Consider the following 12199-nt stretch of genomic DNA (forward strand, 5'->3'; position numbering starts at 1 on the left):
CTTCCGTCTCCACAGAAGGGGGGCCCTCCTTTCCCGAGAGGGCTGGATTGGAGGGGGCTCTGGGGAAATGGGGGGCCCTCCTGAGCCAGATCGCTCCTGAGCAGTGAACTGTGGAAACGTCTCTCCCTGCACAGCGCCGCGCCCCGCCCCGGTGGCGCTTCCGGACTGAAAGGTCCGTCCCTCGGGCTGCCTCTGGACGGGCCGCTCCGTTGCCATCCCGGGCGCCCCCACGCCTGATGTGGCATAATGGAGACAAATGTAGCGCCAAACTGGAATTCGATGGATACGAGATGATGGTCTTTAATTCACAGTCGGTGTAGAGTGCTCGTAAAACCTAGATCATGATAAAGAGGCTAATAAACATTTGAGAACATAAATATTTGGGGAGGAAATGGCTTTGTAAAACATTTAGTTGTGGAGTAGTTAGAACAGAGGAAATCAGCCAGGCAGTATTCTCCAGATACCAATCTGGCGAGTTACATATGTTGGGTCGGTAATGATCTTGAGTGAGCCGTTTTATGGGCTGCAGACGTTAATTTATGGGGCGCAGAGGGCAGCACCACCCCCGTAGCTGTATCACACCACCTCTCAGCAAGTTGCCCTCCGGATAGTGAGTCAAGGGGGCGGGGGTGCAGCCGGCTGCACATCAGACTGGCCGGGGAGCATTCACTGGAAGCCGGCAGGGACGCGGTGCGGAGTCAGGCCACAGGCAGCAAGGGAAGCTGGCAGGCGGGGAACAGGCCTTGACACCCCACCCGACCCCACCCGCTGGTGGTCCCTCGGCTGGGTGTGGCAGCTGCATGGGCAGGATGGGGCACCTGCCCCACACCGGGTGTGGCCGTGAGGGGCCCAGGCTGCCCAAGTTCAAGGCCTGCTTTGTCGTTTACTAGCTTCATGACCTTGGGTAAGTCACTGACCTACTCTTGAAAACGGGCCTGAAATAAACGGTGGCTGCCCCAGGGTATGGTGAGAAATAAATTAGGTGACAGGTGTTCCCTGGAGTAAAAGTCTGAATGGTTAAACAGTTGATGAGATCATCACAGTGAGGCTGTGATGTGTGGAAAATATGAAAACCCACTCAGCATTTCAGGACACCGAGCTGTGTCCAATTGCTCCCGCCCGCCCAGGCCGGGGGCGATGCCCCCAGAATGTCGGCAGAGGACGGCTGGTCGGGTCAGCGGTGTTCCGGGCTGCGAGGCCTTTTCTTTAAGTGATTGGAGGGAAAATAGCATCAAATTGGAAAAAGATGGACTGTCGCGCGAGACAGGCCTGGCTGGGGCAGGAGAGAGCCTTGGTGCAGCAGCCCTGGGAAGGCGGGAGGCAGGGAGTGGGGTGTGCCCCGAGGTGTCACAGGGGCGGGGCTTCTGGGACAGTCCCACCTAGTGGGTGGGCTGGGGCCCTGTGGCGCCCTAGTTTGCATGCTTACTCATCTAGAAACTTCTTCCATCAGAATCAGGGTGAGTGGCCCAGCCCACAAGCTGGTGTCCTCTGGTCCCCAAAGTCACCTGGTCCCTCCCCTATGATAAGACTCCATGGGGGGGTCTGAGAAGCACTCAAAGACAGGACGTGCAAGTAGCCGCTCCGCCCTGGAGCCAAAAGGACGTTGTGGGGCAGTGTCCCACCCATGGCCTGCAAGCCGGACATGTGCCTGGTGCTCCTGCTTTGGGGCAGCCGGTCCCAGCGGGGGCAGTGGGGCGGGGCCGGGGCTATTGTGTGTGCACCTCTGTGCATTTCGAATGGGACAGTCCACAGAGATCCCAGTTATTGTGGAAAAGTTAAACTGCAGCCGAGCGGGCCCGCGAGATGGACGAGGCGTCCTGGTGTCTTTTCGGCGCCCTGTGGTCCAAGGTTTTGAAAACTGCTCTGCCAACAGCCGTCCCGCTCACCTCCTGTCTGCCCTGCCCCCACTCTCAACCTGTGAAGCCGCGTTCACGGTGTCGTCCCAGCCCAGCTGGCAGCCGCAGGTGCCCGTGCGCAGGCCCGGGATGACTGTGGGGAGACGCCCTGGGCGGGGCCCCCCAGTGCACCGACATCGCGGCTCTAACTGGCAGATGACAGCCGGGACCCAGTTTTAAGCTGCAGACCTGGGTGTCCAGTGGTGGACACGGGCATGGCGTTATCTGGAGACTCGGGGTCGCTCTCTTGGTAGGGCCACGTGAGAAGGTTAACGCAGGGGCGTCGGGAGAGAAACAGTCTAACCCCGACTTTCCTGGCAGGGACAGTCAGGGAGTCCCCGCTCAGCCCCGCCAGCCCAGGCTGGTCCTTGGGTGAGGCCCGTGTGGCTGCTCCCACCACATTGGCAAGTCCCGGGGCAGCGTGGACCTCGGTCCTGCTCGGGGCACACCCCAGGCTGGGAACCGCCGGAGCCGGGGCCGACACAGCTGGGGCGGGGCAGGAAGCTGCCCGCAGGAAGGCTGGTCATGGGTCCACCAGGTCTGTTCTGAGCGGCCTTTACCAGTCCATCCGTAGGCTGCCTGTCATGCTTAGAAATTTGAGAGACAGGGAGACGCTTTCTGGAAACAGAGGGGATTTCCCCAGGTGGAATGTTCTAGAAAGTCCTCTGAATTGTGCTGCGAAGACCACGGAGGTGTGTCCCTCACAGGGTCTCTGCTGCGTCCACACCGGTGTGTGTGTGTTTGTACAGGAGGAAGGTGGCCTTCCGCTCGCTGCGGATCTTGTGGCTCCGGGGCGTGCAGGAAGGAGGGGGGTGTCCATCGGGAGGCAGCCCCAGCCCTCGCCTCGGCCACCACCGGCCAGCCCCTCCTCACAGCGCTGGGTGCCAGCAGGGGACAAAAGGCTTTCATTCCAGGCGTTCACGGGTCTGGGAGACTCTAACCATGGAGTCTTTAGTTCGTGCATCTTGTGGTGTGAGTGTTGTGTGAGGCCAGAAGTTGGCTGAGAAGCCGGAGCATGCACAGAGCCACTTCCAGATGGCCGGCGGGCCGGGCCGGGAGCCTGGCTCTGGCTGCCCGGGCTGAGCGGGGACCCGCCCCGGGGCTTGTGGAGCGCACGGGGTGTTGATGGGAAGGTGGTGGCTTCTAGACTCCCCGCCGCCCAGCAGGGAGGTCAGCGGCATTGGCTGTCCTGTCTGCCCTGCCCTCAGGGAGGTGCTCAAGCCCTCTCTCCCAGAGCAGGGTGACCTGGCTCCGCCATCCGGGCCCCTTCTCTGCTCTCCTCTACGCTTTCCTTTCCAAGGGGCTGGTGACAGAGCCCGAGTTTAGGTCCGATTTGCCACTAACCACGTTTCATGAAGCCTTGAGTGGCCATGTCCTGTGAGTGGACAGAGTCAGGCCTGGGGAGGCCCTTAACTCCGGTGGCACCCCAGGTGATCTGCCCTGGGGGAATCTGGGCTTCTGGGTGGCCTGGGGGGGCCCCTACCCTGGACCCCGCATGGTGGGAACAAAACGGGGACTGCCCGCCTCCCCCAGCGTTGCCACCGTGCTAAAGCCAGTGCCGGAATGTTCGCGAGACAGGGCGACGCGGGCGGCGCCCTTTTAATCACCTAATGGCGGGGACACCGGAGCCGAGCTCAGGCTTCAGCCCAAGCACCGCCGGGCTGGCCTGGCTTCTCCACATCACAGCCGCCGCCGCGGACCCGCGGACCGCCCGACTCAAGTATTTGAGAACAATGAAATATGCATGGCGGCCGGTGACAGCCCCGCAAAGCGCGGCAATTAGCTGCGTAATTCGAGAGCCCAGCCGGCCCTCGGCAGCCCGCGGCTCCCCATTAGTTAAATGCATTTTGTACGTCCTCATCCCATCAAATCAACTAACACTTCCTTTAATTGGCTCATGAATTATACAGCCGGCCCGCATTATAATTTAATCGCCCGTAAACATTCATAGGCCCCGCTGTAAAGCGAATCGCGCTCATTAATTCCTTAATTTCAGCAGCTGGAAGGAGCGGGGCGGGCGGACCAGAGCGCCCTGGGCGATGGGAGAGGGGAAGAAGGTGGGGGGCCGTTTAGGATTTTTAAGGGCTGTCAGAAACTCCATCTGCGGGCTGTCACAGCCGGCCGGCCCCACCCCCGGCCCCCGTCCGCCGCCCTGGCGCGGGAGTGACTGGCGGGTCCGACGCGGGCTTGTCAGGCGGCTTTAAACATCAAGCCAGCGGTAAAGCGAGCCCGGTGTAAATTAATTCTTGTCTTACGGGCCCCCCTTTCTCTGTCCCCATGAATATTTCATGGCGGGCGGCATAAATATTAATTCTAATAGCTCTGCACAGTGGTTATTATTTCTGTTTTATGACAAATATTCATAAAATATTCAGGACCCTTTTTTAGAACATTTACACACTTGATTGTGAATTTTCCCAGTTTCCCGGGGACACTGTAAACATATTGAGGTTCTCTTGATGGACTGTTCCCCCTTAATTAACACCACTGCATATCAATATTTAATCAGATTTGGGTTTCTCGAGAAGTAAAACCGAGTCGATGCGGGGGGACGGTCTGGAGAGGGGGAGGCCTCCGCCCGCCAAGACGGCGGCGCCCTGACCCCGGGGCTGCCTGGCACGGCTTGGCCTCGCCTTTTGATTTTGCGAAGAGCATCCATCTTTTCTGCGTGCGCCTCTTCCCCTCACTTTTAACGTCGCGAGCTCTGGCGCCCCCAGCCCCCTGAAATGCCATCCTCTGGGAGACGCCAGTCGCTGCCGTATTTATGCAAGGATTTCACATAATTTTTGGAGTAATTAAAGTGTGGGTTTAACAAACACGGCGGCGGATTCCTTAAGCAAGCCCTTGCAATTGTGGAGATTCCAGAAGAATCTGGAATCTGCATGACTTATCTTGAGCCCGACAGGCAGCTGTGTTCAGTGTCCCTGGTAAGGCAAGCTGCTGGAGGGGGGGTCTTGCCCCCAAGGAGCATGGGGTCCTGCCCCCCCGGGGAGCTGGGTGTTCCCTTAGGTGATGTAGAACCCAGATGAGGTGGTGGTTTTGGCCCCAAGGATTCCGAGAGGGGGGTCCAGCGAGCCTTGGGGGGGGGGGTACATAGGCACTGGCCCCCCCACTCCACTAGCTCTCCTTCTAAACTGCTTCAGACTTCACTCTCCACATCCTGATTTGCCTCGGAGGCTTCGGGAATTCTCCCGAAAGTGATCTCGCATTTTGGAAGGTTAGCAGGGCAGCAAAGGCGTTCTCGGGGCAGCTGGGCCAGCGCACCGCCGGGGCCACCACCCGGCCTTGCGGGGGCCTGCGGCTGGCGTACCAGAGGGGCAGGATGTCAGGACCCCCGAGGCCGCGTGCGTCTTACAGGGGCTAACGGGGCGCACACGTGTGTGGTCGGCTTCGTGCCGGCGCGTGGCTCGTCAGAGTGGGTGCGTGAAGTCTGCAGTGACGATGAGGCGATGGTGGAGGTGACGGTGCCGGCTGAAGGGAAGCACAGGGTGAAAAGTGAAGCCAAGCAGTGAGGCTCCGCGGTTCACGGAGGGAAAATGCTGGCTGTGGAAAGGCCTGAAGCCAAGCGTTGCTGCGGCACCTGAGGAAACCGAGTGGCGGGGTCTGAGCAGCCCCGGCGGGCAGCGGCGCGTGGCTGAGGAACAGCGTGAGACGAGGGGCAGGCATCGAGGCAGCGTTTGTCACGGAGGGAGACCCTGAGTGGGCTGGAGGACGCCAGCCCCCTTGGGGAGGATCATCTGTTCCCTGCGGCCTTGATTCAAACGCCGACCTCGGCCAGAAGCACCAGGGTATGTTTCCTCCGGGTAGCCTGGGGCCGGTCAGGGTCACACACATGCCTCCTGCCGTGGGCAGGCGTCGTGGGCCCGGGGAGGTGGCATCTCGGGCACGGACTCCGCTTCCTGCCCCAGCGCCAAGGTCTGTGACCCGCACCGAGGGAGGCCTTCCCCCGACGTTCCCGCCTCTCCCCAGGATGTGGCCTCTTGGAGAGGGCCGGGAACAGGGCGGGCGCACACCAGGCGCAGGAACCTGCCGGCACACAGCGCGGCTGCACGGGCACACGGTGTGCCCGATGATCTGTCTTCTTCAAACTAAAACTCTTGCTTTGAACTGAGACTCCCGCCCCCGGATGCCCGGATGATGCCGGACGCTGGCGCCACCGGATGTTCCGGGGTCAAGATGACCGGAGGCCGAGGGCCAGTCCTGGGGCTGGTTCCTGTGTCGGTGAGGACCTCCTGTGCCAGCACAGCCCGCGCCGCCCTCCCGAGGCCCACCGGTGGGCACGCGAGCCGCCGCCCCCTCGGGCTACTGGGACCACCTCTGCTGTGAACGAGGTCTCACCCGCCCGCCCCGCCCCTGCTGTCTCTCACTGGGGGTGTGTCCCTGGGGGGCAGCCGGCTCCCCCGCAGGGCTGCTCCCTGTTATATTCCAAGGGGCCCGCTTCCCCCGCATCCTCGCCAGCACTTAGGACTCGCTGGCTTTTTGTTTTTGTTTTTTATCCTAGCATCTAAGGGCGCAAGCTCACGGGAGTCACGCCAGGTGCCTGCATGGAGCATTGTGCAGGCGGGAGACTTGTTGGTTGCTTGAGATCAAGGGGTACCAAGGGCTGGGCCCTGCCCTCTTTGAAGTCAGTTAGTGTACGTCAGACCTCACAGCCCACCAAATCTGTCCCTGGGCCCACAGAAAATTCTGCCCCTCAATGTCAGTGAATCAGGGGTGAGCGCCCAGGCCTCCGAGGAGGGAGGCTCCTTCCTCCGTAAACAGAGCCACGAGGAGTTTGGTCGGCAGGAGCAGGTTGAGGGCAGGTTAGAAGGTCCCAGCTGGGCCAGGGACACAGAGGGTCAGGCCTCCGTATTCTCAAGTCCCCCCAGTGGCTGTAGGGGGACCCTGGGGGAAAGCCCTGGCTCCCCATCGCCGAGCTGCTGGCTTGTGACACAAGCCCCCCTGGGGCCTGTGGGTTTCTCTGTAGCTCTAGGAGGGAACCGGGGTCTGGGTTTAGACAAGCCTTCCAGATGACCGCCTCCACCAGGCAGGTGCGGAGCGCAGGTCAGAGCAGCGCCTCAGCCATGCTGTGTGTGTGCCCGAGCAGCTCTTCACAAAATGAAGCCTCGGACGGAGGCGGGGTGTTGGAGCTCCCGGCAGTGCTGCTGCTGCTCTGAGACCCCACTTTGAGTAGTGAGGGACTCAGAGGCCTCCCGGGGTACCGTCCACCTCCTGCTGGGCCATCCACCTGCCTGGAATGCTACACTCACCCCAGGTGAGCCCCGCACCCCATCCCCACACACCCCAGGGTGCTTTGCCTGCAGGCCCTGCCTGAGGGGCCTCTGCTGTCTCCGCTCTCCCCAGTCTCCCTGACCCATGGTTATTGCCAACGAGATGCAGAGAACAAAAAGCCAGGTGGGGGGCACCTGGGCCGTCTGACTCTGAGCAGCCGCCTGCGGCCGGGCGCCACGAGCCTGACTAATCAGAAGCTTCCAGCATGGAGCTCAGCTCCTCTCCAGCGAGGCTCTTCCCAGCGATGTGTTTCAAGTACCAATTTGGTGCCCTTGTGCTTCTGATCTTGCCAGCCTCTCGCCAGCCATCCCCTTGAATGACGACAAGCGGTCTTGAGAGGCTGGGGTGAAAACCTTGCGGTTGGGGCTTGTTTGTTTGTGAAGCAGCCTCAGTTGCCAGGATCTCCAAACTGGCTCCCTTTCCACTGCGGCGGCATCCGGAGCGGCACCGCCAGCCGCCAGCCTCGGCGTCAGCCCTGCGCTGGTGATGCTGTTAGGCCCTGCGCGTTCTGGAAGTGCGGGGGGCCCAGCGTGTTCCGAGTGCAAGGGATAAAAGTGCAGTGAAACACCTGTTCTCCCCGTGTTCGCACGTTCCCCGATCTCACATGTTTTATTTGGAGGCTGTTATTGTGCAGCATGTTGCCAAGGGAAATCACTCTGGAAAGCGTGGCAGGGAAGACATGGGTTTTGTGGCCCCTGCGCCCCCCTAGCTGCTGAGGAAGCTCGTTGGGGGGCCACTGCAGCTGGGGGCGGCCTGGAGCCTGGGCAGAAGCAGGGCCCAGCAAACAGCACGGCAGAACGAGAGAGGGAGAAGAGCGCACTGGGTGAAGCTGGCCTTGGGGGGGAGGGGACTGTGGGCTCAGGGACCCCCATTCTTCTTACAGCTCACACATTTTCCAGAAGCAGACTGGAGAGGCTGGTGTGTTGGGTTTTCATCAGACAGCAGTGGCAGGAAGCCCAGCTCCGAAGGCCTGAAACAGAAGAGGCCGATCCTTCCCTGTCAGGGAAGCATTGAGGGAGGGGAGTTGGCTTCAGGCGTGGCTTGATCGGGGACCCAGCTGCTCCTCTCGCCACCTCTCTGCTCTCTCGGGGTGGGCTCCCCAAGGGCAGCCCTGGCAAAATCGAAGCTCCTTTCTCTCCAGCAAGCCCAGGGCAGACACCACCCCCTCCCATGGGCTGTGTCAGATCAGCCCTGCGTCCTGACCCAACCCCTGCAGCCGGGAGCCGGCACACAGTTGGCCACGTCCGAGGCTCCCTCACACTCAGCCCCAGGGGGAAGGTGGGGATCCCATGTTTGCGTGTTTCTCGTACGCCTGGGGGCGCTGCTCACTGAGCTTCCTTTCTGGGACGTGACATGAACAGGCTTCGGGCCGGCAGTGTGTGCTTGCTTTGGGGGCGTGGCCCTGGCATGGGGTTGGGGGGAATGCACATCGGTTGTGGAACACACACCCCACACCCGTCCCCCAGTCAACAGTGGCAGATCATGGGGTGTCAGTGTCCTTCCTGGACAGGGGTGCTGGCTGCAAGCTTGGCCCCAGCCGGCGCTCCGGACGCGCGTGTGGACCTCCACTGAAGGACAGGGTGAGTGGACAGGGTGGAAGGAGGGACTGTTCCAGAAGTTATTGTTAAGACAAGCCAAGATGGCCCAAGGCTGGAAGATGCTGGTCAGAGCTGAGGGCCGGCCCCGGCCCCAGCCGAGCCACCGCACCCCTCACCTGCACTGCGCTCTCTGGGGGGGTGGCCCCTGAGTGCCTGAGCAGCCCTGGCCTCTCCCTCCAGTCACCGGGGCACCCGGGCCCTGCGCAGGCCCTCGGGCATCCTGCTGGCTTGGGTCCCGCACTCCTTGGCGAGGGAGAAGAACCACCCCCTCCGGGAGGGCAGGGCCTCTGGGCCGGAAGGGCGTCCCCTGACAGCGGGGGCGCAGCCCAGCGCCGCTGCTGGTTCTGGACCCGCTTGGCCCGCAGCGCCTCGCCAACCTCGCCACCAGGCACCTGTGTCGGCCGCTTTTTGCCGTGGGGGGCGCTGAGTCTGGGTGAGCGCGCCAGTGCCCGTCACACCAAGTCCCCGGTGCGGCGAGAGTCTGGCCAAGCCCGCGTGACTGCGGAGCGCAGGTGGCAAGGATGCGTCTGCTCCCGAGCGGCTCCCCTGGAAGAGACCCCTGCCCCGCCGGGACCCCCGGGAGAATGGGGCTCGGGGCGTCCCTGGATCCGGTGCAAGAGCTTCCCGGCAGCAGCCCCGCCTGCCTCTTCCCTATGGCCTGGTGCCCGGGCCGGGCTGGGGGGCCGCCCTGGCTGGGTGACAGGAGCCCCCCGGGCGCCCGCTGACCTGGGCCTGTCCTCCCGCAGGGTGTTCTTCCTGAACGTGCCCTTTGACTCGGTCATGGAGCGGCTCACTCTGCGAAGGACGGACCCCGTCACGGGAGAAAGGTGTGTGCGGGCGGGCGGGCAGGCCGCGTGCTGCTCCCCTGCCGGAGCCGTGCCCCGGGGCCTCTCCAGCGCCCCGTCGTGCAGGGGCAGGTTCCGAGCTCCTCCCTGCAGCCTGACCAATGCACCCCCGCGCTCTGCTTGAGCCTCCACTCCGAGTCCTGCCCTGAGCGAGCCGGCGGCGCCTCCCTCGAGTGCCGAGTGCCGGTGTAGACTCGGAGTTGCAGGAGGCGCAGGACGCACTGGGCAGGCTTCCCCAACGGGAGGGCGGCTGCTCCTCCTCCCAGCTGCCCTAGTCCCTGGCGCCCAGCCCCTGGGGCCTCTCCCCACCAGCCGGTGTCCTCCGTGCCCCTCGCGCATTTCACCCGGGCCGAGGAGCCCGCCCACAGCAGGCGCGTCGTAGACGTTGTTTGGAAGGAAGGAGAAAGGGGGAAAGGAACATGACTCTTGCTATGTTCCCATATTCCGCCCCCAGGACTGGGCTGGGCCCCCTCCCTGGGGGCGCCTCGGGGGGCCTCGGGGGCTCCAGGGCGCAGCCGAGGGCGGGTGCAGCTGGTGCCAGGAAAGGCTCGGTGGCGGCCGGGAGGGTGGCCGGCCCGGTGTCCCGGAGGGCGGTCACCTGCTCCCCCTCTCTGCAGGTACCACCTCATGTACAAGCCGCCGCCGACCATGGAGGTCCAGGGCCGCCTGCTGCAGAACCCGAAGGACTCGGAAGAGCAGGTCAAGCTCAAGGTCGACCTGTACTACCGGAGCTCCGCCGAGCTGGAGCGCTTCTACGGGGAGGCCATCACCCTCAACGGGGACCAGGACCCGTACACGGTCTTCGAGTACATCGAGAGTGGGATCATTAACCCCCTGCCCAAGAAAGTCCCCTGAGGGGCTCAGGCCAGGAGCACCCCAGAAACAGAGCTAGCCCCCACCCCAACTTCTAGCCCCAGCCAAGCCAATAAAGAGTGCTGGGTCAAGTCTGTGTCTGAGGGGGAGGTGCCGGGAGGGGCCCGGGAACAGCACCTGGGGGCCCAGGAGAGGGGGCAGTGGGCAGAGCGCTGAGCTGGGGGCTCCTGCGGCAGCGGGCGGTCACCCCCAGGCCTCTCTTTCCTCATAACCCAAAAAGGGCCAGGAGAGCAGCCGCCTCACGGGGGCGCCGTGGGGCTGAACCGGCCTCCTCCTGGGGTGCTGGGGATGAGGGGCTCGCAGCAGGAGGCAGGGGGTGCTGGGGGGAGGTGGGGGCGGCTCCTGCCGCCGGAGAGATGGCGTGTAGATTTCACTTGGTTTTCACTAAATGAAACAGCCACTCACTGCCTGTTGGGCCTGCGGTTCCGGAGGACCTAGCAGTGTGCCGACACCACAGGCCCTGAGGGGCCGGCCTGCAGCTCCTCCCGAGTCCTTCCTCCCGGGCCTCAGGGCCGCCCAGGAGCTGCCAGCCAGGTGGGCCCTCGGGCTGAGCTCTCGGGCCCCTTCCAAGACCCTCGCCCTCCTCTGGTCATTTCCCGTCACCTTGTTAGGCCGGTGCTAGGGAGTCCCCCATCGAAGGAGGCGGGAGAGGGTGTGAGTTGCTGACGGTCATCTGAATCCATGGCCAGGGCCGCCCCGGGTGCCAGGGTGCTGTCTGTAGGCCCGGCTGTTTGGGCCCAAGGACGCAGGGGTCCCCGAGGATGCAGGGTCCCCAAGGATGCAAGGACTAGGGCCTGATGGCTAAAGCCCCTTCTAGGCTGCGCTGGCCCAGCGGCCCTCCGGCAAACCTCTGACCCTGGCACTGGCCATGGTCACCTGTGACCTTGCCGGCCGGCGGGTGGTGAGCCCAGCCAAGCCCCCAGCCCAGCCTGCCCCCAGCCTGCCCGCTTACAGGCAGGGTGACCCTGGGCTGCCCGCCGAGTCCCCGGGCTGCCTGTGCTTGAGCTGCCCCCACCCCCGCGGATGCGCTGGGCAGGCCCTACCTCCTGAAGCCGGCATCTACCCCCGAAGGTCCCCTCGCCCCTGAGCCCCCCGGGGCCGAGAGGGTTCAGTTTGAGACCCCCTGGCCGGGTTGCAAACCCTCCAGTGCTCACAGTGAAAGTCCTGCCGTGTATACCAGCGCCCCAGACTGGGGGGCAGCACAGGCCTGGCTAGGGGTCACGCCCTCCCCCGTGTCCGCCCCCCGCCCTGCCCGTCACTGCGACGCTGGAGAATGTGGTCTCCCTGGACGGGCTCTCCGTGCCGTGAGAGCTGAGTAAGGACACCAGACATCGACTCAGCTGCCCCAGCCAGGCTAACTGGGACCACCCGCCTTCTGAGCTGCCCCGCCACCCCCGCACCGGCCACGAGCCCCCCCACTCTACCCGCCGCCTCCGTACCCGCCCTGTGAGGCGAACCATGTCGCTGCCAAGGGCCTCAGGCCCAGGTGGGTCCTCCTGCTGCCCTGTGGCCTCGGGCAAGTTACTGAACTTCTCCAGGGCCTTGAACAATGAGGCGAAGCGGGCGCTGCCTCCCGGCCCTCCCGAGCCAGCGCTGCGGGAAGGGCTGGAGCACCTTGGGGCTTGGCACCTGCTCAGCAAATGCCAACCTCTGCTCTCACCGAACTCTCACAGCTCCCCCGAGATTAGCACTGGGGTCTTCCCCGAGGGGGGAAATT

At 63.5% G+C, this 12199-nt stretch overlaps 1 protein-coding gene across 2 annotated transcripts in view; it reads left to right on the plus strand.

Annotated features, from left to right (window-relative positions):
* AK8 (adenylate kinase 8) overlaps window positions 1–10554 on the plus strand; it is a 79461-nt gene extending 68907 nt beyond the window's left edge. For both annotated transcript variants that reach the window (XM_037492939.2, XM_054689223.1), the window contains 2 exons: window positions 9511–9591; window positions 10227–10554. In XM_037492939.2, coding sequence (XP_037348836.1) covers window positions 9511–9591; window positions 10227–10464 — 319 coding nt within the window. In that variant the 3' untranslated portion in view covers window positions 10465–10554. The remainder of the gene's footprint in view (window positions 1–9510; window positions 9592–10226) is intronic.
* The last annotated feature ends 1645 nt before the right edge of the window (window positions 10555–12199 follow it).

Source organism: Talpa occidentalis, unplaced genomic scaffold (assembly GCF_014898055.3).
Source record: "Talpa occidentalis isolate TD23 unplaced genomic scaffold, MPIMG_talOcc4v2.1 talOcc4.7, whole genome shotgun sequence".
Taxonomy (NCBI): Eukaryota; Metazoa; Chordata; class Mammalia; order Eulipotyphla; family Talpidae; genus Talpa; species Talpa occidentalis.